This window comes from Alosa alosa, chromosome 11 (assembly GCF_017589495.1).
Source record: "Alosa alosa isolate M-15738 ecotype Scorff River chromosome 11, AALO_Geno_1.1, whole genome shotgun sequence".
Lineage (NCBI taxonomy): Eukaryota > Metazoa > Chordata > Actinopteri > Clupeiformes > Clupeidae > Alosa > Alosa alosa.
Window position 1 is genome coordinate 8064182 of NC_063199.1, and position 26165 is coordinate 8090346.

At 41.5% G+C, this 26165-nt stretch overlaps 3 protein-coding genes across 4 annotated transcripts; 2 read left to right on the forward strand and 1 right to left on the reverse strand.

Moving 5' to 3' along the window:
- The first annotated feature begins 292 nt into the window (after positions 1 to 292).
- On the forward strand, positions 293 to 5742 carry lrrc61 (leucine rich repeat containing 61). Its single transcript, XM_048256670.1, is given in 10 exon segments — positions 293 to 696; positions 1778 to 1873; positions 1993 to 2139; positions 2326 to 2386; positions 2855 to 2940; positions 3039 to 3104; positions 3228 to 3296; positions 3636 to 3761; positions 3900 to 3970; positions 3972 to 5742. Coding segments are annotated over 10 exon segments (783 nt in total). The 5' UTR covers positions 293 to 671; the 3' UTR covers positions 4008 to 5742.
- Positions 5743 to 5957: 215 nt separating this feature from the next.
- idh3a (isocitrate dehydrogenase (NAD(+)) 3 catalytic subunit alpha) lies at positions 5958 to 18111 on the forward strand. 2 transcript variants are annotated; one of them, XM_048256668.1, is made up of 12 exons: positions 6012 to 6103; positions 6657 to 6716; positions 8720 to 8782; positions 10918 to 11001; positions 11564 to 11678; positions 12245 to 12432; positions 15244 to 15377; positions 16136 to 16238; positions 16767 to 16831; positions 17061 to 17145; positions 17244 to 17396; positions 17594 to 18111. In XM_048256668.1, exons 1-12 carry the CDS (start codon positions 6077 to 6079, stop codon positions 17675 to 17677), a joined length of 1161 nt encoding a protein of 386 aa, XP_048112625.1. In that variant the 5' UTR covers positions 6012 to 6076; the 3' UTR covers positions 17678 to 18111. The 2 variants fall into 2 exon arrangements, with proteins under 2 accessions (XP_048112626.1, XP_048112625.1); XM_048256669.1 differs by lacking the exon at positions 6657 to 6716 and having other exon boundaries at positions 5958 to 6103.
- A 297-nt stretch (positions 18112 to 18408) lies between these two features.
- acsbg1 (acyl-CoA synthetase bubblegum family member 1) lies at positions 18409 to 25721 on the reverse strand. Its single transcript, XM_048256672.1, has 14 exons — positions 25493 to 25721; positions 24233 to 24300; positions 23582 to 23856; positions 23342 to 23430; positions 23113 to 23233; positions 22936 to 23016; positions 22699 to 22848; positions 22217 to 22393; positions 21718 to 21899; positions 21378 to 21611; positions 20953 to 21170; positions 19825 to 19964; positions 19312 to 19558; positions 18409 to 18802 (listed from the first exon to the last, which is right to left on the reverse strand). Exons 1-14 carry the CDS (start codon positions 25615 to 25617, stop codon positions 18726 to 18728), a joined length of 2184 nt encoding a protein of 727 aa, XP_048112629.1. The 5' UTR covers positions 25618 to 25721; the 3' UTR covers positions 18409 to 18725.
- Between the last annotated feature and the right edge of the window lie 444 nt (positions 25722 to 26165).

Consider the following 26165-nt stretch of genomic DNA (forward strand, 5'->3'; position numbering starts at 1 on the left):
CTTTTTTGTTTGTGAATCATTTACGATAATGTTGTTAACACACTGAGAGTGCCAACAAGAGAACGCAAACAAATCAACGCTTTAACGCTTTTAACATAGTTTTGCACAACTCTTAACAGTGATGTTAATGTTCTCTATTATGGTAACTGTGAAAAGTGAGAAACGCGTTACTTTCGCTATTTAAAGTTGAGCTTAAGTTGCAGGGAAAACTGGTGCTTTTCAGTAAATTCACCCCTTGACCCTGACAGTATCCTAGTAACGAGAAGGTGTAAACAACCACTTCCGGGAGTTAACGTTAATTAATTTGTTTGTCATTACTCATGTTATTTGGGTTTTACAGATAACAGTACCAGGAATACAGGTTAAAGATAGCTGCTTTGTTGTCAAAGTCGATGATATGACATGTGAATAACACAGTCAGCAGAGGCAGTTCACACCAGATGGTAAGCTAGCATAGCCACCTCGCTACCATTTGCACCCTACCAGCTACATAGACTGAAGGTACCTGTTCTGTTCTATGCCTCTCGAATGTTAGCCGGACGTTTAACGTCAGCTGTCCGGCAGATTAAGCCAGATGACTATTTCAGTTTACTAAGAAATCTCGGGGAAATAATCCTCAAATATATCTGAATCTTTTGTTTACGGATGCCTGAGACTAGAATTAGGAGGAGATGGAATCAAAGAAAGATAACCAAGGTAAGCTATGATCAAGCTTGACTCCTTACTGTTATGCATTGCTCTGACCTAAAATGCAGTAGTTGGTTAGTACTAGCTGTCCAATCCACCCTTTGAATTGTTAATCAGTCAACTACAGCAGTGCTTCCTCCGTGGCTTGCTAGCACAGCGATAGTCGTAACCACAGTCAATGCTGCTGCAACAGGAGAATTAATCTAGGCTAGCTATTTCCATATAGCATCAATGAGCAATCCGTGCCCAAGGTTAGCGTAGACTTTATTTTCAGTGTCTTCCTCACTAGGTATGAAACGTAAAACGTTGGTATGAAAGTATGAAGGTATGAAACGTAAAACGTTTTATTTCAAAATTATTTTCACAGCGCTGATATGATGATGTTTCTTACAACCCTTTAACAACATCCAAGCCTGCAGTAGCTGCAACACCCTTTTTCACCAGTTGCTATTCAGCAAATTCTGTCAGAACTGCGCACGAAGCATTGAAGTAGAAGCCTGTTGTGTAGTCTACACAACAAATATGTTTTTAATTGTGAATCATAGTTATTGGCCAAGTCAGGGCGCATTAAGATTTAACTGAGCATACTACATTGCTTCCACTGTCCACTGTCTCAGGAAACCATGGCGTCAGATATCATATATGATAGTCTATGACTTGTGCATATTTTATGCCTTCAGCAACAGTTTTCCATTGTAGGCTTGTTTAGCTCGAACACAGTTAATACCAAAATGGCGGGGTGGTTTAGTGAAATATCTCATTATGTATTAATGTCTTGGTGGTTTGGAGTGACATAAAAAGGTGTCCTAATGCACAGTAGCCAAAGTAAGCTCAAAATCACCGAACTTTTAGTAAAACAGCAATCTGCAGCAATTTGGCCAAAGCCTGGTTAGTAGCTCACCTCCTTTGTTGCACTGAAATGTTTCTGTATAGAGTGAAGCTGTAGATTTCCCCGAGTGCCTCCATGATTGTTGGAGACAAGGGAGGACAGTGGGGGAGTTGTGGGAGCTGTTTGCAGGTTATGAGAGTGGACAAGTGCTTTTGTGCATTTGTGTGTGTTATAACACTGTGCTTCATAACTGCCTTACAGAGCCAGACTACACCAAGATCACAGCAGTGCTGCTGAAATCAAGGACTGGTGAATTTGATGTGGAATCCATTCTATTTCTCAAACTAAAAAGTCTCGGTAAGGCCACCTTTATTTAAAAGCAGGCCGTGGTAGTCACCGTTATTTGAACACAGTCTCATATGTTTGCGCATGAGTATCACAGGAGTTCACAGTGTTTGTTTTTCTGGGTCTCACAGGAATATGTGATCTGGGATGCATCGGAGAATGTTTAAACCTTGAGAGGCTTGATCTCTCTGGAAATAATATCACAAATTTAGCTCCTCTGGCGTCACTTCGTCTTCTTATCGTTCTTAATGTAGCAGCAAATCGAATTTCCAATATAGGTATGCACTCTGGGATTTTTTTATTTTATTTTTACACAAAATAGTCTATACTATTATGGTATATGTTACACTGTCTCATATTTTTGAGAAAATGATAAAAGTAATTATTCTTTTTTCTCATGTACATTGATTCATTTGACAATTCATTTTATACTATAATCAGAATCAATACTTTCCATGTTGCAGAACCCCTCTCCGGCTGTGAAAGTTTACAAAGTCTTAATGTGGCTGGTAACCTCATACCCAGGTAAGGAGGTACAGAGCACATCTACACATTGTGCCAATATGGCCATGGGTTACAAACATTACATTAGAAGCTATTTAATGAATAAGCAAGGCTTTTTTTTTTTACTTTTTGTATGTAAAAAACATAAAACATCTAGCCTCATTAACAGCAGGTTTGTTTTAGTTCACCTAGGCTAAAACATCTTTAGTCACTGCCTGAAAGTGAACAAATATGATTTTTAAGATAAGAAGTAAATCTACATCAGATTTAAATTCTGCTATGTTTTTTAATATGTATTGCATATTAAGTCATGTGAAATGTTGTGCAAGTAAAGTTGTGCAAGCGGTGCTGCACCCTGACTGCTTCGGTCTGTCTGTATTGCATGATGATGTATTCACCATGTGATGCGTAATTATAGAAACACACACACACACACACACACACATAAACACACACATTTATCTATTTATATTTTGTTTGCATTCACAGTAATGACAACCTCCTATGCCTTAAGTCCCTAAAAAAGCTGGAGAGTATTCGACTGAAAGATAACACTTATAATTACTCCAATCCAGGTGAGAGTCCGATGTCCATGTGTGTGACTTCATACAGATGCACTAAATACATGTGTAAACAGCTATTGTTATTATTAACAATATTTTATATCATCTAGTCTGCAAAAACCCATCGTATCGGAATATACTTCTGGAAATGTTCCCAAACATCAAAGTGCTTGATGGTGAGTACACATTTGTCTGTATTATGTTATACTATAGCATTTTAATTCAGTCATGCATAAACAGATTTGTTTCAACGTTTTGGAGTTATTTGTTAATTGATTACCTTTATGCAAACTTTAAAGGCGAAAGAGTGGTTGGACGTGGAAGTGACTTATATCAACTATGCAAAGATATTGATGACACCATAAAAGGTAACTTACGTATTAAATGTTACTGTATGTCAGCACTGCAGCATATTGAAGTTGGGTTAGTGAATGGGGATTGGGGGTGTGGTGGGAGGGTGCAGCATTATTCATCTTGGAAAGTAGCCCTTTAAATGTTTTGCATTTGTTTACAAAATGATCAAGCCTTTAATTGCATTCCACATGGCACTGATCATGTCAGCATAATCGAACTAGTGAACCGTAAAATAGATTTGTGTACTCTTATCTAATCGACTTTATTCCAAACAATTGGTAGCATGAATGAAAACATAAGACGCAATGAAGTCTGGTAAGTGATAGTCATTCTGACCATTCTGAATCTTACAGCTGGTATGTATAAAAATGGCCAGCTGCCAGAGATGCCTGACTGCAAGCCGTGGGTCGAAGATGGCTACTGGGAGATAAAAAGATCAAACAACGCTATAGTGGAAGAGGCCTACAAGCAGTTTAATGGTAAAGCATATCCTTTAGCAGATAGCTATTATGCTGTTATACTCTATATCTGAGGTCTATATTTACAACTAATTTATTAATAATTAACAACTGTTTTGCTAAATTCTCTGAGTATGTTTGTATGTTGTCTGTCAACAGATGTTCTTCATGAATGCAGGCTTCTAAACAACAGAGCAGCTGTTGTAATCTCCCAGACAGAGAGGACTTTAGGCGGAAAAAAATCAACCAAAGCAGTATGCTGTTTGATACAAGATATTCGCCTCATAGAAAACTTTTTATTTATTTGTTGATTTAATTACTTATTTACCATATGCAGTGTTCCTTGTCAAATGTCAAAACTCAGCTTTATGGAGTAGCCATGTTCATTTTTGTACCAATAGGCTTTTCTGATGAAAAATAGCGCCTGTGCTACTGTAATGTCTCAAGTCTTACGTGTTGCCTGTCACAAAAAAGTTAGGTTTGATGCTGTGTGAACAGAGTGTGAACAGCAAGCCATGGTGAAGATCTAATGATGTGTTTGTTTATGTGAACCCTTGGTCAAAGCCATCTCAGGATGCTACAAACACCTTTGCACTCACAGCACAATACTGTACAAAAATCACAATGCTTTAATTAATGCTGCTATTTGGATAAACTGGGAATTTATTAAGCATTTTTAAACCTTCTTTTCTTCAGAATATTTTTTATCAAAGCTATCCCATTATGTACTGCTATAAGATCATTTGGTCAGGCCTCCATGTTTTGTATCTGTTGGGGTATACATTGATGGACAAGTGATTACATAATTTGAATGTTATATTTTACTACATTTCAAAATATTGGACACCTTTTCTGAGATAGAATTTCCATTACGTAAAAAAATACAAACGGCACAAAATGGGCAGAGATTTAAAACTACTGTTTTCATCTGCATCATCAGTTTTTTGTAATGGCAGCTCCCAGGTTTCGGTTGAATGCTTGCATTGCATAGATGTCTCATCTTGTAAAGTTAAAATAATAAAACCCACAAAGATTGCATTAGAAAGTAGATTGGGATATTGAATATACCTTTAAGACTATTGTCACAATAAATACATTGAGACAATACAGTCTGATCCATTTGTGTCATGAAACTCATATGTGTGTACTGCCATCTTGTGACAGAAAGGACACACAATATTTTCATTACGGTTTTGAGACCAGGTTCTGTCTCAAATTTACTACAAGTTAAATCTGGTCTTCATTGTCTTTTTTAGGCAGAGGTCATATGGTAACTTGCATTACTTTTACCATTTTTTTTTGTTAGCTACTTATTTATCCCTAAAAACCAGGACCATGATATCATTTGTAGTAAGGATTATTCAGATGATGAGGCAACTTTGCAATGAAGAGTGAAAGCTATTCTGTTTTTATTAAATCCTTGTCAGCTGGTCCCAAGCCACTTGCCATTCCACTTTAAGTTAAATAAAGTTTTTTTTGTCCCATATGGGATGCTCTTAGTTAATCTGCTGATATACCAGTACGAACATTCATCTTAAGTATGACTTGATGAATAAATATATGCATCTCACTCTTCAGTTCCACATATGGCCTTACTTCAACCTGACAAAAAAACACAGCTTTTAAGAATGTTGGGCTCTTAGCAGCTGAATTTATGTCAAGGATGTGTCCTTCAGGTTCATTGTTTCCAGTTGTTTTAGTGCAGTTTGGCTTTGGGATTCAAGTTGGTTTTAAGTTTGCTGTATTTAGTTGCCCTGAAAACACCCTCGACCATGTGGTGCTTCTTCCACTCCGACAGGGGCGAAAGCCAACTGGGATCGTCAAGTTTTGGGTGAGGAACTGTTTGGATGAGGCAGAGGGGTTGCCATATATTAGAAAGTACTCCACTATTTGGTGTGAGACACCAAGCATAATGTAGGCTACTTCCATTCAAATCGGTCAACTTATTAATTTCTTGTCATTTCCAATTGTTGGTTTCATTGATACATCATGATAGCCTACTTTAATATCAATATAAGCTACGAGGAAGTTGTTTCTATCAGAGCCGGCTCTGGTTTCTATAACATGTAGGCTATACTATCAAATATAAGAACCTGGTCACTTGTGACCAACTACAGTGTGATTGAGTTTTGTTGTTCTTTTGTTGATAACTTCCAAATGTTAATTCTCTGTAGGTAAACGTTCTAAGTAAAGATAGGACCTTGAACAGATCTTTGAACGGGGAATTTGACGTTGTCTGGCAACCCACGTGATTGCTCAATGTGTCAGAGGATGGGATACCCGGATAGCTGCTTTTGCTGCCACTACATACAGAGTACAGAAGTAGACCAGAAAGGATGGCTGGAAACGCGTGGAGGTCAACGGTAAGGGGGTGATGTACAGCATCAAACGAAAAAGAAGTTATATCTGCTTTAATGTTGTGCTCTAACTGAATGTACTTTGATTTATATTACGACTAGTAAAGGTGTTGGTAGCTTTGAACTTCAGAGAGGATTCCTCAGAGGCCTCCTGTTTCATGCCCTTCACATCAGCTCACTGACCGAGAATATGTAGATGTTCCTAACCTTGACCCCTGTTATGACCCATTGATGAAATTGAGTGACTATTGTCCTGATTATGAGAAACCATCCCAAGTGAATTGTTTGTTTAATCTGGCGGGGATCCCGTAGACTCTTCCACTAAATGGTAGCATGCTGGCTAACTGTGGTATGCCAGGTTAGCATGCGTATCGCATTGCTATTACATGTCTTGAATGCCGCGCTCTAAAGCCTTCTTGCTAGTTAGCTAACCCGACCACCAGCTTGTAGATAAATTAGCTAGCGTTAACGTTACCTCGCTCTCTGACAGCTGAGTATGACAATTAGCATTGCTGCCTAACGTTGTTCCAACAAAGATTTGTGCTTACCATTTTCGCAGATTTTTAATCTTCTGGAAAGATACGGTTTATGGATAAAAGACAAGGGTAAAACCAACGAAGTAAGCTGAGCCACTTTCATGTTGGGGCAAATTGCCAATAGTTCTACCTGCTAGCGAGATAGAACGTGTGAGCGAGTTAGCCAGTCAGCTAGCTAGTTAGCTTGCTAGCAAGCTTGGTGACTTGTCAAGCCGACCGTAGCTCGCTAGCCAGCTTTTTGCGTGTTTTAAGCTTCATTGGCAAATCTGAGATGGACATTTTGCTCGATGTGTTAATTTGACATAAATTACATGATACACCCCATGAATTCTCAACGAGAAAATCGGTTGTTCGGGTGATGCCTCTTGAAGTACAGTCCCTATGTTAACTTTCCGACTCTCTCTCCGACCAAGGTCACTTTAGGTCTAACCAGCTTCCGTGCGACTACACGCATCCCGGTTAGCCGACCTTCGGAGATGGAGGATATCGTGATTGGCTTACAACCATGTATCTCTGCATTATTGTCAGAGATGCTGTTTTAATGTCATTGAACAATTGCTTTGCCAGATGATATTACGTCGCCGATGGATTCATAATATCATTCTAGGTTTATATAACGGTATTCCAGCAAAACAAATTAAACACGCAGTTTACGTTGGTATGCCCAATCGACTTTTCACCAGTAGCCATATGGGTCTAGTCATGTCTAACCAGTGGGAAAGAGTGTATGTATACTAGTTATTAAGTTAGGCTGTTTGAAAGTGTGGCATGGAGTTGTCTGCTACTGACATGAATGGAGCTGTTTAGTAACTCATCCTGTAATTTACTGTAATCTTAAGAATGCGCTAAATTTAAGTCCTCCCTTTTTTATGTGTAGGAGTCAAAATGTCCCTCACAGATCTGCTAACTCTGTTTTTACCCCTGGACAATGAACATGTGTGGTTTCATAGATCCTGAAAATCACTGCCATACACAAATTGGATGGTTGGTAAAACGAGAGGGGAATGAGCCAACTTAATTGCAGTGCTGTAGTCTCACTCCTCAACCCACAATACAAAACGTTGCCTCTACTGGCCTCATGAAAAAGCTCCATGAATTTGGTACCACAGGATCTTTGAAACCATTGCTTTTATCTAGGGATTGGTGATCAGTTTCTGGGCATCTCCTAATTAATTCTAAGATAACTAACCCTCTCCAAAATAGTCATGTTCTGGTCTTTCCTCTCTTTTTAAATTTTCTTGAAATTGCTAAAGCCAAGGTGTAATTCATTCTACTTTTACTGTGATTTAAAAATCACTTTGCCAAACACGATCATAATGTTACCTTGTGTGATCTTTAACCAATATTCCCAGAAATTAACATTATTAATCCCTGTTAAAATGCATGGGTGAACGTGCATGTGTGTAATTTGTGCAACACTAACTGCCCCCCCCACCCCATCACCTTGCAAAAACTGAGTTTTTTTTATGTTGAGAAACATCATTTTGTAGTACTGCACATCTGTCCCATCAATGCACCTCTGCACCTCACTCCAGTCACCTCACCAGAACTTGTGTATGCTGCCTATATCTGATGTTGACTCTGCTTAGATACTCCTGGTTGGTTTGGGTAAACCATTTACTATTGTGTATCTTGACCACAAAAGTGTTCTAACAGCGTGCCCGCCAAACAGGAGTGGCTCTTAACAATAACCATGCTTCATACTGCATTTGACACTATGCCTGATAAGATTAACACTGCCTGACGGTGAGCTGCTTAAGCTGTTGAGAAGGCAAGAACGAACGGGTCACTCAGGTGTTTTGTAGCAGGACAACAAGCATGGCTCGGCAGTGGTCATTTCTCTCCCTTTTTGTAATTAGCTGTGTGGCTGGGTGTCCTCCTGCCTGTAAGGTCAAACAGTCATTCTCTCCAGCAAATAGGCAAGTGTCCAGCTCTAGCAGCTGTCTTGAGTGCATCTCAGCCAGTCAGTCAGTCAGTCACTCCCTCATAGTATTTGTGTTAAACACACAGCCCTTGTTTGTGTTATTTGTTTGTGCACTCGTTGGCCTATGTGTTTTAACTGTACTGGATTTTCTTCTTCTTGCAGGTGTCCCGTGTGATGGGGGCGATGAGGAGTCAGACCCCTCAACCCCGAAATTTCACCAGAGGGGTATGTTACACACGCTACTACCGTGTTCTTAGCTGGCATGGACTGACCAGTGAAATCTGCCTTACGCTGCTGACTACAGGACAGCTGTGTAATAGTTAGATATTGACACACGAATGGTGTCACGTTTTTGCAAGCAAATTGATATTTTAATTACCAGGCTCAACATGAGAGCTGTGGTAGATCAGTGCAGTGGTATGTCAGCAGTGAAGTTATGGAGTTATGGGATTGTTGGGTATGCATACAACAATGAGGCAGTGACATTTTTAGTAACTCACTGGCCTTTAAAGGATAATTCCGGTGTGATTTTGACCTAAAGTGTGTTGAAACATGATAAATAGTGTGAATGTATGTCTCATAGCTCACCTCGGCTTGTCCCCTGCACTCAGAAATCTGGTGCTAGTTAGCCAATGCTACCAACACAGTGTTTCGTTGTGGTGCCTCGGGCATCGGCCTAGCCATGCAAATAAATCACTGTTTTACACCATTCACGAGGCTCAAAGTAGCTCCATACTTCATTGGTAGACTTCCGAGGGCCTTGACATTTAAAACGAGACATAGAGAACTTTGAAAAAGCACTGGTAGTTTATTTACAAGACGATTTATACAGACAGTACCTTAAGGAATTTTACTGTTTGACGCCATCTTGAATTTAGTCACGCGAAGTAAATTGACGAAAATCTGAAACGAACAGGTATGATAAGGGATCAGATTCCAAAAATAATTCTGTGAAAATGCATGGATTCCAGTTGCTGCTACGGAAGCAACTGAATCCATGCATTTCCACTGAATTATATGTCGAACGGTAAAATTCCTTAAAGGTCCAGTATGTAGGAAATAATGGAAAATAAACTGTAACCATTCCAAATATGATCACCATATGTTGTCAGGGAGTAGGGAAACACGATGAATTGAAGTAATGGCTTATTTGACAACATTACTCTAACCCGTAAAACCCATGAAAAAAAAAATGTTACGGGTGGAATCTCTTGGAATTTTTCGTTTATGTTTTGAACGATTAATTCTAGAATAGCGTATTAATAATGGGCTAGCGTTCTCCTATTTGGGTTGCCAAATTAGCAAAGGCCAACTGTCAACAGCTGTCAGTTGTAGTCATGAACGCCCTCAGAGGGCAGGCAAATTTCCAAAATTAAAACAAGAAACAAATTAAGTGGACATCGGAGGAGCTTCCTGAGATGGTGACGTCTTCGTCAAACGAAGAATATCAAGTCTGATGCAGAGCTGGCCATATTTCTCCACAACAGGTAGCCTAGGCTAAACTTCATCTGCATCGCTAACTTCAGCTAAATATGTTACGTTGGTTAGAGAGGTATTTTTTGTTTTCACTGTTTCCGTAATGTGTAGCTGGGTCATGGTTGGAGAAACGTTAAAGCAGCTGCAGGTCAACTAACGTTAGCTAAGTCTTCATTACATCTGGCAACCCAGAAGAGGCTCTCGTTTGGTAGTCTTGAGAACGTTCACCAGTGTTTTGATTTTGGCCTGCAGAACGTTCGGTAACAATCCTACAAATCGCACCTTTAAGGTACTGTCTGTATAAATCGTCTTGTAAATAAACTACTAGTGCTTTTTTTCTGAGTGCAAGGGACAAGCCGAGGTGAGCTGAGACATACGTTCACACTCGGTATCATGTTTCAACACACTTTAGGTCAATATCACACCGGAATTCTCCTTTAAGGGACAAGAGGTTGGACAGCCTGAAGGGGTGTGTGTGTGTGTGTGTGTGTGTGTGTGTGTGCTTGCTGTCAGGAGTATGACTATGGAGAATGTGGACACAAACTGAATAAAACGTAGCATTTGATATTACTTTCAACTCTGAAAGCCTTTTGCCTCAATACTGAATTTCAACTGAGTTTTGTTGACATTTGCTCACAAATCTAGGAAATGCATACTGATGGAAGTGCCTTATTGTTGTGCAAGTCTCCTTAGATAGTAGGCTATTATGACTTAATAACCAGTAGTATGTTTTGCACAGGGTAATTTCTTGTTCTGTGTGTAAAATGTATTTATTATAATGTTATGCAATGTCATGTTATGTCTCAGCCTCAGTGGGCAGTAGGTAACTGGGTAAGGCCTGTCTCGTCTCTTGTGTCAGCTGTGTTGTGTTTTGCATCCCACAGTTGCAGACCGTAACCCTAATCCCAGGGGATGGCATCGGTCCAGAGATCTCCTCAGCTGTAGTGAAAATATTTGAAGCTGCTAAAGTAAGCATCAGACTGTACAGCCTCACACCAGCCAAATTCCTGTTCACTAAGTGCCTATAAACAAATCTCACTTCCAGACCCCTCCACACTCCAACATAATACCTTTTTGACTAGTTGGAGAGAGTACATACTTGTATACACTTAAGGTCCATTCACATATATGACAATTAGCTCATCACAAAAGTTGAAACTTTCATCTTTCACCTGTAATCGCTAGTCGCTTGCAGCCTGAATGGGGTTTTACTCTCCCTACCTCTGACTGTGTACTGCTTTGTTTTCAGTTGAGAAAACTGAGCAAGTCTGAGCATGACATGTCTGCTTAGCAGGATTTCAGAAGAACTACATTTTGACTTAAACTGTTAAGGAGCCTTGCTTTTCCCTTTTATGTGACTTGGCAAGATAACAGCATGCTGTTTCTGTACAGAGAGTGGAATGGGCTGTTTGGTAACTCAGTGGCTGAGATAAAAGCGCTTTGGTGTAAATATTACCCTTCAGTCAGAGCAGTGCACGTGTGTTGATAAGGCTGGTGCCAGCTGAATGGCTGCCCCTATTTTCCCCACAGGCCCCCATACAGTGGGAGGAGAGGAATGTAACTGCCATAAAGGGACCCGGGGGCAAGTGGATGATCCCGCCAGAGGCAAAAGAATCTATGGATAAGAGCAAAATTGGACTAAAAGGTAGTGTTCTACATGGAGGAGAGGGGGGAGGGAGTACCACATTCATTTCGATGGCCGATGCTAGGCTAGCTACTTTAGACGCACATACACTTAATTGGTGGCTACCATCTTTAAAAATGGCGTCTGACAGGCGCCCACTTCAGACCACATTTTCACAACCAAGCCAATTGGGTGCCACATTACCGGTGAACACAAAAAGTGTGTGTTGTCTGGTGAAATTGGTGGATCAGTCAATCCACATGTATCGCATAATTTTGTGGCCATCTGAAATGAGGCACCTAATTGGCTTGTCTTGAGAAATTGTGGCCAGAAGTGAACACTGGTCATACTGAAGTTTTTCGATTTACAGAAATAAAGTCACCTTATTTAATACTTGCATAAATACAAATTATAGTATAGAAAAGGTAATAAACTGACCACCCACATGATAAACCAACATAAATCACAAAGCGGTCAGAAAGGAAGTTGTTGTTGAACACTCAGTTAAGTCCTCAAGGTTTGACTTAAAAGTTTTGTGAGAGAGTGTGTGTGTTTGAGTCATTTGACGTGTGGGCCTTGTCTCCTAGGACCTCTTAAGACTCCTATTGCTGCTGGCCACCCTTCCATGAACCTGCTGCTGAGAAAGACTTTTGACCTCTACGCCAACGTGCGCCCCTGCGTGTCCATGGAGGGCTACAAGACCCCCTACACCGACGTCAACCTGGTCACCATCCGTGAGAACACAGAGGGGGAGTACAGCGGCATTGAGCATTTGGTACGCACGCACGCACGCATGCACGCACGCACGCACGCACGCAGGCTACTGAAATCACCACCACTTTCACGGAGGCCCCTGGGTAGACACAACCCTATTCTAAGGTAGTGTGACCACCTTTGTTGTACTGACAACTTTTTAGCGTTGATTTGTTTGTTTAAAGGCCATACTTATTTTGGGGGTTGAATATATCCCCTGTATCCATCCCTATATTTAAATGTATAAATAATCCCTATATTTATATATACATTTATATTAAAAGTTCCAAACAAATTGGATATTGGTAATGTCAATATCCATGACAATAATGTCAATATCCTACCAACTATACACCTATACATATGCCCGATATGTCCTCTGTCATCTCGCTTTGTAATATAATCTCACTTAATTACATTGATTTACGGTACTTTTTTGGCTTGTTTTAAAGGCCCACCGTGTAGCCCCTCCCCAGTTACAGCAGTTGAGTAACTTTGCCACCTGACCCTCACAAGGTTTTAGGCCTCAGCTGAGCAGGGCACCTGTTTGCATGTGTGCATCTAATTTTCTCTTTCACGCAGCCTTAGCTGGATGTAAGTGTGCTCACAGCATTTTACACTGCTGGTTATGTCCTGTAGGTAGGTGGAACTACTGTTGTCTTTTGAAATTAGGCGTCCATCGACAAACCATTTTGTCGTTTGGTTCAGTTCAGTTCAGTTCAGACCAGACCAACCAGTGCAGGGTTCCCGCGGATCCTTAAAAAGTCTTAAATATAACTTTCGGTTTTTAAGGCCTAAAAAAGTCTCAAATTGTCTGGGATGTCTTGAATTTTTGAAAGGGAGGTATTCAATTTGCATATGGGACCGCCAGCGAGTGCAAGAGAGCGAGTGAAATGTCTCTTTTTCGTGTATTTAAAGCACAATTGTAGAAGTGACTATAAGGCAACGGGAGGAAGTGTAGTGGTTGCAGAGTGAAGATGTTTTTCACGGGTGTGGTTAAAGGTGTGAAAACGGTAATAATATGTACAAATATGCCTGACGTTTTCGTGGTGTAGCTGAGGCCTGAGAGATACGCAGGTAGCCTACGTGAGTGGTAGAATGAGCGGGAGAAAGAGTTGGTAAGCCAGTTAGCGATAGGGTGGCCATACGTTGGAATTTAGACAGGACATAGCCTATGGATTTTAAAAGCCCTGTCCGGCGCAGCCATAAGCCGGACGCTCATTTCTTCTTTTTGGAGTTGCGCTGGGCATCATGGTTTCACAAACTATGGACGCAAAGAATGCTGGTCAAATTATGCACAGTGCTTCTGTCACTCGTCTGATAATTTGTTGCGAAGGAAGGAACCACGGACTGACAGAAAAAGAAAACAAACGTTTTCGCAATCAGGAGGAAATACTGTACATGTTAAGTTGATCTGTTTGCATCTTTCCAGCGTGTGTTGCTGGCCTATCCTAGGGAAGAAAATATCTGTCTAAGTTATAATACCTGTAATATCTGTCAACAGCTTGCTTGCCAGCCTTTCCCAGTAGGCCTACTTCGCAAAAGTTGTGAAATATAGCTGCATTTTTTTTTTGTCTGCAACTGGCTACATAAAAAAAAAAAAAAAAAACGTGCCTTCATAATACGTGCGTGCTTGAGATGAAACCAGCCGTTTTCAGCAGGATCCGAGGAGGACCTGTCTCTTAATTAATTTAAAACAAGTCAATGGTTTTACAATGTTTCAGTCAAGCTTTGGTTGGTTTAGATACAGGTATGCATAAGTATGCAACATGTAAAGTCGTGGATTAACTTTAATTTGCTGTGCTGCATATGGGACAATAGATGAACATAGTAAATTATATAAAGTAGGCCTATTAAAATATTTAAATAGCTTAGTCTAACTTTGAAAAAAATATTGAAGAGAATCCAGTCCAGTGCACATGTCTTTGGCAAGTAGCCTAGGCTACTACAGACACAGGTGAAGAACAGTCAGCCTCAGCCAGTAAGCACAACCAGATATGTACAGCCAGTATCAAAAGCAAGCAGCCCAGACCCTAAAATTGGGCATTTATAGCTGTGAAGGTAATTCACACACACTTATTTTTCTTTCACCAAAATATATGTGGTAACTTCTGTAGACCTCCAAAATGGGGTGTGGGTTAAAATTAGTAGGAAAAAAAACTATTGCATAAAACAGTTTGTCGTATGTATCTTTTTGCCGTGGTATAGTCTTAATTTTTCCATTTAGATGTCTTGAAAAGGTCTTAAAAGTCTTAATTTGAGTAAATTAAGTAAATTTGCACTTGGAAAATGTGCAGATACCCTGCAGTGATCGTTGAGGTCTGCAGTGGCCGTCATAATATTTCAGCCATATGCACCCCTTGCATCTTTGTTTGGTAGAGATGGAACAGGATGTGCTATGCGCTGTGTTTATGTGTGCGAGTGCCAGCACTCATACGTACGTGTGGGTGGTTGTTTGAATCCTGTTAGCCCATCTGAAACCTGTCACACTCCCCTGTGCCTTACATGAGTGAGTGGGCTGTGAGGTGCTGTCTTATGTTCTCCTACTGTGTAAACCTATCTGTGCACTAACTAACTCAGTCCTCTAAACACAATCCTGTTTTCATACAGCGTCTAGGAGGGCATCTCCAGAATCTGTTGTTACATCACCTACTGTAAACTTAAAAAGTTTCAAATGTGGAAGCGAAAAACACAAAGTCCACCTCAGCACTCCTTATACACTCCATGAATGCAGACTAAAATCTCATATCCACCCTCAGTGTGGGTTAATGTTATGTTGATGAGTTGAGTATAATGTGCTGTGTGTTATTGTTCGTGTCTTCCCCCTGGTCAGATCGTTGATGGCGTAGTGCAGAGTATCAAGCTGATCACAGAGGATGCCAGCCGCCGCATTGCAGAGTATGCTTTTGAGTACGCCAGGAACAACCAAAGAACTAGTGTCACGGCTGTTCACAAAGCCAACATCATGTAAGTCCCCCCATGAAAATAGATGTGCCCACATAGAGAGTGACCAGTTACTTACCAGTGTTTCCCATACATTGACTTATTTGTGGCGGCCCACCACAATATCAGCATTGACCACCACACAATGATTTCCTATGTTGTATAACTTAAATTGGATGAAATCCTTTCATTGTAGAGCTATGTGCACCTTTGCACAGCCTCTCTGTCCCTCAATGAACCTGCGTGCACGTTTAAAGAAAACATTAAAAATCCTGCAAGGATTGTTGTTGGCGTAGAAGACGACTGGCTAAATCGGGATTAAATCCGCTTAGCATTGCGCAAATTTGTTCAAAAAAGTGGGAACACTGCTTACACTATCGGTCAAAAGTTTGGTGACATTTTTACAGATTACATTATGTGCTTACATAATTGCAAAAGGGTTCTCCAATGTTTTCTCAGTTAGCCTTAGCCTCAGATTAGTAAACAGAATGTGCCTTGAACAGAACATTGGATTAATGGTTGCTGATAATGGGCAATGTAGATATTGCATTAAAGATCAGCCATTTCTTTCTACAACAGTCGACCCCAAACTTTTGACCGGTAGTGTATGTCTGACTTTTTTATTATCCTCCACGGTCATGGTGACCAAACCACAGGTTGTTTACAATACCGGAATAGGATGCCTTGAAACGATCTTGGGACCTTGTGAGGATTGTGATTTCCAGATGGAAGATGACTGCTCATGTCTCGTTTTTTCTCCCTCCCTCTGTGTCTCTTAAAAGGCGCATGTCCGACGGACTATTCCTGAGGAAGTGCCGAGAGGTGGCCGAGAACTTCAAGGACATCAAGTTTACCGAGATGTACCTGGATACAGTCTGTCTGAACGTATGTGTGCCTTGTACTGCTCGCATTCAGTTGATGATCTCTCTGTTGGGATCTTCATGCATGCCTTTCCTTTACAGTTATGTGAACGGGTAGTTTATGTATGGCCAGTAAGATGCCTCTATTTATGTTGACAGGAAGTTGATGGACTCTGGTCTTGGCAGCACATAATTTCCCTAGACATGTTTCAAGCTTTTTTGCCAGGCTATGACTTCCTTGTCCAGGCTATGTATTGTCTGTAGTGATCTGTATGCATGCCTCTCCCTCACATATGTAGACATGCAGTTTATTGTCTGTCAGTGTGGATATGTCTGAGGTGCAGACATCTCGATCTTGAAATGCTCTGTTGTGGTAATTTTAGACCCTACTCATTGTTGCTAGGTGAAAGCAGCTCATGTGTCACACTGGACCACTCTGGTTCTCTGATTCCAGTTAATTATGGCTTTAGAGTAGGTTGGGCTCATGTTTGTCAGAGGTCTTCAAAGTCTATATATTATCCATATCTTTTTTTTGTTTGGTTTTGCTTCACAGATGGTACAGGATCCCACTCAGTTTGACGTGCTTGTCATGCCCAATCTCTATGGTGACATCCTGAGGTATATTAATCACAATGTTTGTTTTTGCATAAGCGGCCTCTATTAAATCAGTTCATTATTACATTTTTAAACATGATTATTAGGACCCTAATTTGATAAATTTCACATGTCAATACTGAATGCTGAAGTCCCAGAGCTTGGCCTCTGTGTGTAGAAGCGTTAGAGTATAGTTTTGCTTTTTCGGTCATTGTGAATTCTTTGTAAAACACTGAATGCTGTGTATTTTTAGTGACCTCTGCGCCGGGCTCATCGGTGGCCTCGGCGTAACGCCGAGTGGCAACATCGGCGCCAATGGTGTGGCCATCTTTGAGTCGGTAAGTGACTGAGTGTGTGGTCAGTAGGGGAAGCGGCCAACAGAGGGCAGAGCCTCAAGAGTGCTGCATGCGATCATTTTTGTTTTCTCCCTCCACAGGTCCACGGTACTGCCCCTGATATTGCAGGACTGGACATGGCCAACCCCACTGCCCTGCTGCTCAGCGCAGTCATGATGCTCCGCCACATGGGGCTGCATGGCCACGCCCAGAAGATCGAGACCGCCTGCTTCGAAACCATCCGAGACAGAAAGGTAATCCATGGAATACAAACAAGTGATGTGCCTTTGTCTTGTTGCAATGATTTTCAACTGTTATGGTGTGTGTGTGTGTGTGTGTGCCTGTGCGATCGTTAGGGTTGGACTTTAACTGTCTGAACAGTCTTCTCAGTCCACTACTTGCTAGTGGTGAGTTTGTCACCCATGTGTTCCCATTCCCTCTCCCCCTCCAGGTGCTGACCAAAGACCTTGGTGGAAACTCCAAGTGTTCAGAGTTCACAGGTGAGATCTGCCGAAGAGTACAAGATATGGACTGAAGAGGCTCCTATTCACATCAAGATTAAAACAAAGACGTGAATTTACTCCCAATGATGACTCCGAGAAAAAAAATCTCAACAAACAATCTGATCTTCGTATCATTCTCATATCTACGCACAATTCTACTCTATGTACATGTATGTAACTGAAATATAAATAACTCCTGGGGTCACAGCCCTGAATGTTTCTTTTCTTTTCCACCTTACAAATAAGGCACTGTCTTAAAGAAAATAATCTCCTGTCTTATGGTCCTGTGTTTGTGACATGAGTTGTATGATGAATAATCTAAAATGCTCTATTTATTGACTGGAATAAATCTCTGGTCCAACATTTACATAACGTATTGTCCTCAGCTATTCTGTTAATTGCAGAATGCAAACTTGTCCGGTTTCAGATTACCAACACATTAAAGTTACTGATATTTTCAACCAAATGGGTCTGTTTTATTGTTTTATAGAAAAGGTAATGAGATCATGTCCCAATCAGTGAGTGCCTTCTAGTGACTAATGTTGTAACCCTTCTCGTACATTCCAAGCAGCTGTTGCTTAGTATGGTGATCCAGTGTTGATCAGTGCCTGTTTAAATGGAATGTGATCTCATGTAGGCATGCCTTCCGCTCCTCTCTGAGAGTCTACCTCATGACGGTGAATCTATTCTAGTCACCAGAGTTGCATCAATTTCATTTCCATGAGAAAATCAAAAAGTAACATTCAACAGCCCCACAACAGAGGAGGGTGTGTAAAATATTTATTCATTATGCTGTGAACTGCGTGAACAAAACATACAACAGGGTAGTGTGGAACAACAATATTCCAGCTATTGTCCTAAAATCCCTAGACAAGCAGTGTTGAATGCTAGGCTGTTGTGGCAACTACAGGGTTGTAACTGGCCGCTCTATAAATTCAGACACTTGGTTAGAGAATGGCCATAAATGTCTTTGTAGTGCTATCTGGCTGCTTCCCTAAGATTCATATTAAGTGTTTACAGTGTGTAGGTCCACAGGCAAAATACTGGTATTAATTCATTGCTGACTGAGGAGGATTTGTCCTACTCTTTGTAGAAGTTCTCGATCTCGCTGTGGTACATCTTCAGGACAACAGGACGACGCAGTTTCATAGTTGGACCTAAGGGTTGGATGTGATCAGATATGCCACATTTAATTGCTGAGACATTTTTATCAACAGGAGATGAACTCATAACCTGTACACCCTGTCACGACTTCTTGGTTTACATATATCTCATTGTAATCAGGAAATACTGTAGCATTAACATTCACAAAAAACTGGCTAGTTCTTGGCTTGGTTTAGCCTGGTTTAGAGATAAAATGTGTACAACTAAAAAAAATGAACAACAGACTTCTGCTATAAGTGTGTTTGATGGAATCAAATCCATCTAATCTGAACAGCCTTGTCAGCACATAGACACTTCCTGAGAAAAAAACCCATGACTACATTAGAATCTCCAGAAAACATGCTGTCTTGTTCTTCAGAAGCTAGTAATAAGAAGCACCAACATTAAAAAGACAAGATGGCAAAATTGTCATGTCATTTTTAGAATGGGGGGGGGGGTAATATATCTTCCCATCACTTTTCACATGACTATAGCAGGTTTGGTGATTGGTGAGACACCTTACCTAGCTCGCCTCCGGAGATTGAGAAGTCTCTGGGAAGTATGGTCCATTTCTGTATGCGCTGGGCATTGGAGGTGGCTCTGGAGTTGACCTTGTTGATGGCCTCCTGGATGGACTGGTACACGGCATTGTCTCTGCTGCTGGTGATATCGGACACCTTGGTAGCCTGACTGCCCAGGTGCTGGCAGAACTCCACCGCCTCCAAGCTCAGGTCATCCATCGGCTCCATGGACTCTGGGTTACTCAAGCACTGAAACAGGGCAAATTGGGCTTACAACTACAGTATGACATTATGGCATATGCTAGGACTACACCAGCATGGCCAAACATTTTAGCTATCATTTGGCAAGCTCAAAGCTCTCATGTTTCATCTTCCCTTGTTTGAGCTCTTGTTCAATTCTTCATGACTCACCACAAGGACATTGCACTGTGGCCATTACAACTGCATTACCTTTAAGGTCATCCTCTTACTGTAGCCTGTCTTTCCAGACAGCCAGCCACTGCAGTGTTTGTTACCTTCAAAGTGAGCAGCATGGACAGGAACTTCCTCTTGTCCCCGATTAGCATGGCATTGCTGATAATGGGTAGCTCTTTCTTCACTGCGTCCTCGATGGGCACAGGGGGGATGTTTTCTCCCCCCGCTGTGATGATAAGCTCTGTGAGAAGACAGCAGGGGCACAGTGACCTCTCAAGCTGTGCAACATCAAAAGGACTACAATTTTTTTTTTAATGTCTAGAAATTATCTGTGACATTTCTCAAGCAGAGTAACAGAAAAAATGTGACAACAAAATAAGAAATGATCTACGATTTTTTCAAGCTACAGTACATAACATGAACATGACATGAAAAAATAAAGTCCCAATTGGGGGATTTGAAATTTTCTAATACATTCAAGGAAACATGTAATAGAAGATATATATTGAAATACAATATGTCAGCTGTTTAATCTGTATGATTTACTATACTAACGGATTTTCTTTTCAGCTTCCATTCTGCTTGTGATTTTACCTCTTATCTGCCCATAACTATACTGTGTTATGGTGGGGACATATTGGCCAGCTGTCACATTATGCAGGAGGGTGCTACATGTTGATGCTTAAAGCTGCAGTTGGCAAGATTTTTTTGATCATATTCACTGAAACCGACACTATGCTATGACAGAACAGCATAAATCAGCCGGTTTTAGAAAAAAACCTGCACTTCTACCTCCATCTAGAGCCTGTTATTTGTTTGGCAAAAATCCACAGCTCCCGGTTCTTCTGGTCCAATCAGAAGAGGGCTGTGTGAGATCTGACTATCAATCACAGTCTGGTGCAGTCTGGTGCACACTGACGAGCACAAACTCCATGAGAGGGTGCTCGGTGGTAGTGGGGGAGGGGCATGAGTTGTAAACATTCAACATTTTGGCTAAGTCCCCTCAATCAGTCAGACTTGCCAACTGCAGCTTTAAGTCAAGTCAAATCAAGCCAAGTCAGGTTTTACTCTAGTTGCTGTCAATGCATGTCATTTAGTCATACATACTGTACGTTTTTGTTGGACCAGTGCAACATAGAATATGAGTCCTCCACAACATACAGTATGAAGCTTGTTTAGGGGCATGTAGACGATGCCTATGTACACCCATGTAAGTACTATGTTAGTACCTTTTATCCTTCCAGTGATGTAGAGGAAACCCTCCTCATCCACCTTGCCCAGGTCTCCTGAGCGTAGCCAGCCTTCCTCGTCCAGAGCCTCCCTCGTCTTGTCCTCCATGTTGAGGAAACCCATGAAGACGTTTCGGCCCCAGAAACACACCTCCCCAGTTCCTTCTGAGTCAATGTCAGCCAGTTTACACTTGCAGCCTGGAACAACTTTACCACAGCTGTAATCACAACAATCCTCAATTACATTCATACAGAGTAATAATAAAATGTATCAATTAACTGTAAGTACTACCGGTATACTGATGATTATTGCACTTACTCTTTGCATTTTTATTTAATGATTCTTGCATTCATATTGTGGATTTGAGACCAATGTAGACAGGAGAGACAGGATGGCCAATATGGGAGGTGTAAGGGGTGCTTACCTAGGTAGTTTGTAAGCCTTAGGACCCGACATAAAGTGAGGCCCCGTGCTCTCACTCATGCCGTAGGCCTCATACAGGCGAATGTTCAGGCCCAAGAAGAACTGGACCGTTTCACTCCCTATGGGCGCGGCTCCAGAAAAGAACTTCTGGCAGCAGGAGAAGCCCAACTCTGCTCGCAGTTTCTCCAGAACCAACCCGTCAGCAAGGGCAAAGAGAAAAGGCTTCTCCCCATCCCTGAAAAACAGGTGATAGGCTTGCATCAGCATCAAGTAAGACTCACTCTTTACAGAGTGTTGGCCGATAATTAACAGATGAATTAGGAAAATCAGTGTTCGCTTACTTGTTGGCACACCTTTGGTTAGCCTCCAAACTCACTGACATGGCCCACGCCACCAGTTTCTTTTTCATGTAGCCACACTGAGAGATTCCCTCTTTTATCTTCTCCATCATTTTTTCCCAAACACGCGGGACTCCCATGTGGGAGGAAGGGCGCACTTCCTTTAGTGTGCCTATTAAACTCCCCTGGATCAACAGCAATGCAGGTAGGGTGCATGAGAGAGTACAAGTGGGATTAGAGTAAGCTTATCAGATGGTTGATCACAACTATAGACATTATTGATTGGTTTCACATTTAGGGTCGGAAAGGGTTTAGGGTCAGGAAGGGTCAGGAAGAAACAAATAGGTAGGACTTGACAGCTTCCTGTTGAAACATTAAACGAAGCATGCAACTTTACTAAATCACCACGTCCGCTCAGTCATGGTCTGTATTTTCCTTCATCCTTCTTCACTGATATCCTGTAGTGATCACAGACACCTCCCCCATGCACAGTAGCTCCTACCTTGAGAGCATCAGGCTGCGCAAAGTAGACCAGTTCTCCCCACTGGATGCCCGTCCACAGGTCATAGATCTGGGCAGCGATGTGGCTGAGGGGCAGGTAGCTCACCAGGGACTCCTGTTTGGTGTCTGCCGGCTGCATGTCTCCTGCCCGGCTAGCGTGGATGGCTGTCCAGGTGATCTGTGATTCAACAGAGCACAGGTTAGCAGGCACCACCACCAACATGACTGTGGGGTAAGACAGGACAATTACTGGACATTCCCTAGCAAGTGAGATCTATTCCCTAAGTGGTTGTTTAAAAATTATTATAATACATTTGATGCATAAACAATAAATAGGTAATGAGAATGGTATGAAATATGTGAATTAAACTTGAAGACTGTGTTTAGCACTGAGCTCTTTCTGGTAGGGTATCAACTGTACCTATAACACGTCAGTCTGAAACTTCCCAAATCTCCATGGTCCATAACCAGAGGAATACTCACATTATCATGACTGAGCATAACTCCTTTGGGCATGCCTGTAGTCCCGGAAGTGTAAATAAGAACACAACACTGATTGGGTCTCTGGCTACTGATGATGTCATCAAGTTCCTTATCAGGCACCTCCAACCCCAGCTCCATAAATTCTTCCCACTGGTGAGTAAATGAATGCTGTTACGTTTTTTGTTTGTGTGATGATAAGATCAAGATTAATAATACACTGCAGTGTTAAAAATTCACCGAGTAGAGATTGGGTAGTTTGTTTTGGAGAGGTTCAGAGTACTGCACTATGGCTTTCAAATGGGGCAGCTGTTCCTTTATCTGCATAGGAAAACACATCCATTTATTAACGATTCACGTCAACTGTAACTATGGAGAGGTGATATAATATGGGCTGACACACATTAGACCTGTTACCTGTAAGATTTTGTCCAGTTGCTTTTGGTTTTCCACTACAATTATGTTAGCTTTAGAGTCACTGGCCACATAATGACATGCCTCTGGAGAATTGGTGGCATAGATCCCTGTCATAATACCCCTGGAAAAAAGAAAATGATTGACTGGTTACTGAGGATTTCCTCTCAGATGTTTATAGATTAGATCCAGGGGGCATTTGTTTACTAAACTGTGAAAAAGCAAATCTCACCCAGCAAAGATTCCGCCGATAGCTGACATGAACCACTCTGCAGAGTTAAACCCCAGAATGGCTACACTATGGAACCGCTCGAGACCAAGCTTTATTTTTCAACATGAATTAGACAAAATAAACACACATAAACAAAGTATGCAAATAAACACACTGATTATGACCAAGTAAACAAATGAAGCCCTACAAACTGAATGTTCTAAAATTATATGAGCAGGTTAGATAACCATTGTCTCACACCTTAAGGAAACTCTTAGCGGCCTTTCGGCAGCAGTGATAGTAGTCAGAAAAAGTAATTTTCTCCCATTTCTCGTTCTTCTTGGTGGCGAGGGCAAATACACCCCCGTACCTCTGCACGGAGGCCATGAACATCTGGTGGACAGTGACGGGCTCCTCTGGACAGTCCTCATCTATCCTGAGCAGCACAGAGTTACTGGCCTCTGTGGTCCACAGAGACTGAGCCGGAGCCAGAACGGCACTGGCCAACACCTCCTCCACACTCCTCCTCTGGGCTTCTGTGACAGACAGGGGGTTGTTTACACGAATCACAAGCTCAGAATCTTTAGAAGACAGCATGATCTTTTTTGCTGAAAATGTGTCAAGACTGACGTTATTTTGATAGCATTTATTGTGTATTCAGAACACCTTTTCTCTTTTAGAAATGTTATTGTATTTGTTGACATTTGTAACTATCAGCAAATGCCTTCAAACAACCTTCCAACCTAACTTAAAATCTCTAAATAAGTATTAGCGGCATTACCAACACTCCTGCCCTGGTTATACATATCTGGTCCTTCCTATGTTCTGTATCTGGTTAGTCATCTATGTTTTAAAATCTATTTTACTCCCTCATTCACACACAGATTTTTGGGCAGCAGACGGCCTACTCACGGGATGCATCCTGATCCTCTCCCTCCTTCTTGGGGTCTGTCATTGGACCCTGTGGCGAGGAATCCAGGCTACAAGGTAGAGAGAGAGACAGACAGAGAGAGAGAGAAAGAGAGAGAGGAAACAGGTCCCTGAGAGGACGCTGGGCTCAACCTCCCCTGGAGCTCTGGGGGCCTAGGCTGCCACCGCTGCTCCCAGCAGATCACATGGTCCTGATGCCCAGGGTTATTGTCACCGCACACAATGTCAGACTTTTTGAACTACCCAGCCAAAAGCCCCCAGTGGCTTTGTAAGCTGAGAGAGGAGCAAATAGAAGGCCAGGGAACAGGTTGTCCCCATAAGCCTGGGAAACTTTTTTTTTTAAATAAACTAAAATGTAGGTGAAAGGCAGAAAAACTCGGGGAATACGTGCATCTCTGAATATTTAGAAGGCTGTAATGAAGTTCTTTCAAAGGGAGGAATGTTCTTTCGGTGCCGGCGTTTTCTGAAAAAAATCAGCAGGACGGCAAAAACCTGGCAGCCACATTGATTTTTCACTTCCGATCCTCATTCTGATTCTGAGTGTGTTGGTGGCAAGGACAAATAGTGCACCAAGGTGACAGCTTTCTTTCCTCCTCCAGAAAGCTCAAGATAAAGAGATTCTGTTCTTTCAATACATATCACAATAGATTTTGATGAAGTCAGAACTTGCCGGTTCAGCTCAAAATGAATGACGATCAGCCAAAATAAAACTCATTAAGCAGACAAGAAACTGGGAGCTTATTTGTGCGCACTGTGATAACTTACAGTTTTTTTGTTTTGTTTTGTTTTGTTTTTGCATGATTCACATAATTTATCTTCTAACATTATATACAACAGTGACATGATGTGGAAAACAAATCAAAACAAATATCAGAACAACTAGTAAAGCAAAATAGCCAATAATGCCCAATAAAGGCCACCATACACATTAGGAATATTTAATAAAATAAATATATTACAGAAGTATAGTTCAGAAAATGAATCAAAATTGTCTTCTGTGTTTGTCAGTGTTATTAACATAAGCTGAAATGTGAGAGAAACCGACAAATCAGATATCTCTTTGCTGGGTGATATAGGTCCAGGTGCAGTATCCATTTTAGAGGACCAGAGTAAAACCACATGGATGAACGATATAGGCTACTCCATATTCAGAAATGCCACCACTTTGAGCTCATGATTGCGGCATCTTAATGTTCACCTATAACCTAAGTTAGGCTACAAATTAATAACAGAATAACATACCTATTTCTTGGAATTTCCCCATTCTCATGGGTTTTTTCTTGCAGATCCAGATCTGCCAGCTGGGATGTTTCACAGCAACTGGCCATGATGCCCGCTGCAACGTATGTATGTGTGTGTGTGTGCATCTCTTTCCTTCCCAGTCCTTGGCACAATGAGGAGTGAGGAGTGCACTGCCCCCCTCCATTTGGTTTGGGGCTCCACCAAGGGTCACCATAACTCTGCAGTCATGAGAAAATAAAGGATACTTCAGCCTCACTGGAGCATTAGAAATGATTTGAGTTGTGCTGAGCTGCTGCTCTTTCAGGTGTGTGCATGGTGCTCATGAAGTAAAAGTTGGGCTAGTTCAAAGTTTACAGACAGTTTTATGGGTCTGTGTCTTTAAGGCAAGGACATGTTCTGCATCTCAATGAGCTTGGGCCTTTTATATGCAAATGCTGAGATTTTGCTTAAAAAACACCTCTACCACATGAGGTGGAGTTTGACATGTCTATCAAAAACATTCCAGTGAACTGAAAATCCTCAGAATCTAAAACCAGGTTGGGCATTAGGAAGACCTGTTGTTCAACCTATCAGCCTAGCCTACTAGTCCTCATAGTTTGTGAATTGGAAATTGAGGTAGGGCCTAAACTGCAAATGTAGCCTAGTAGGCCTACATATGAATGAAATGCTACAG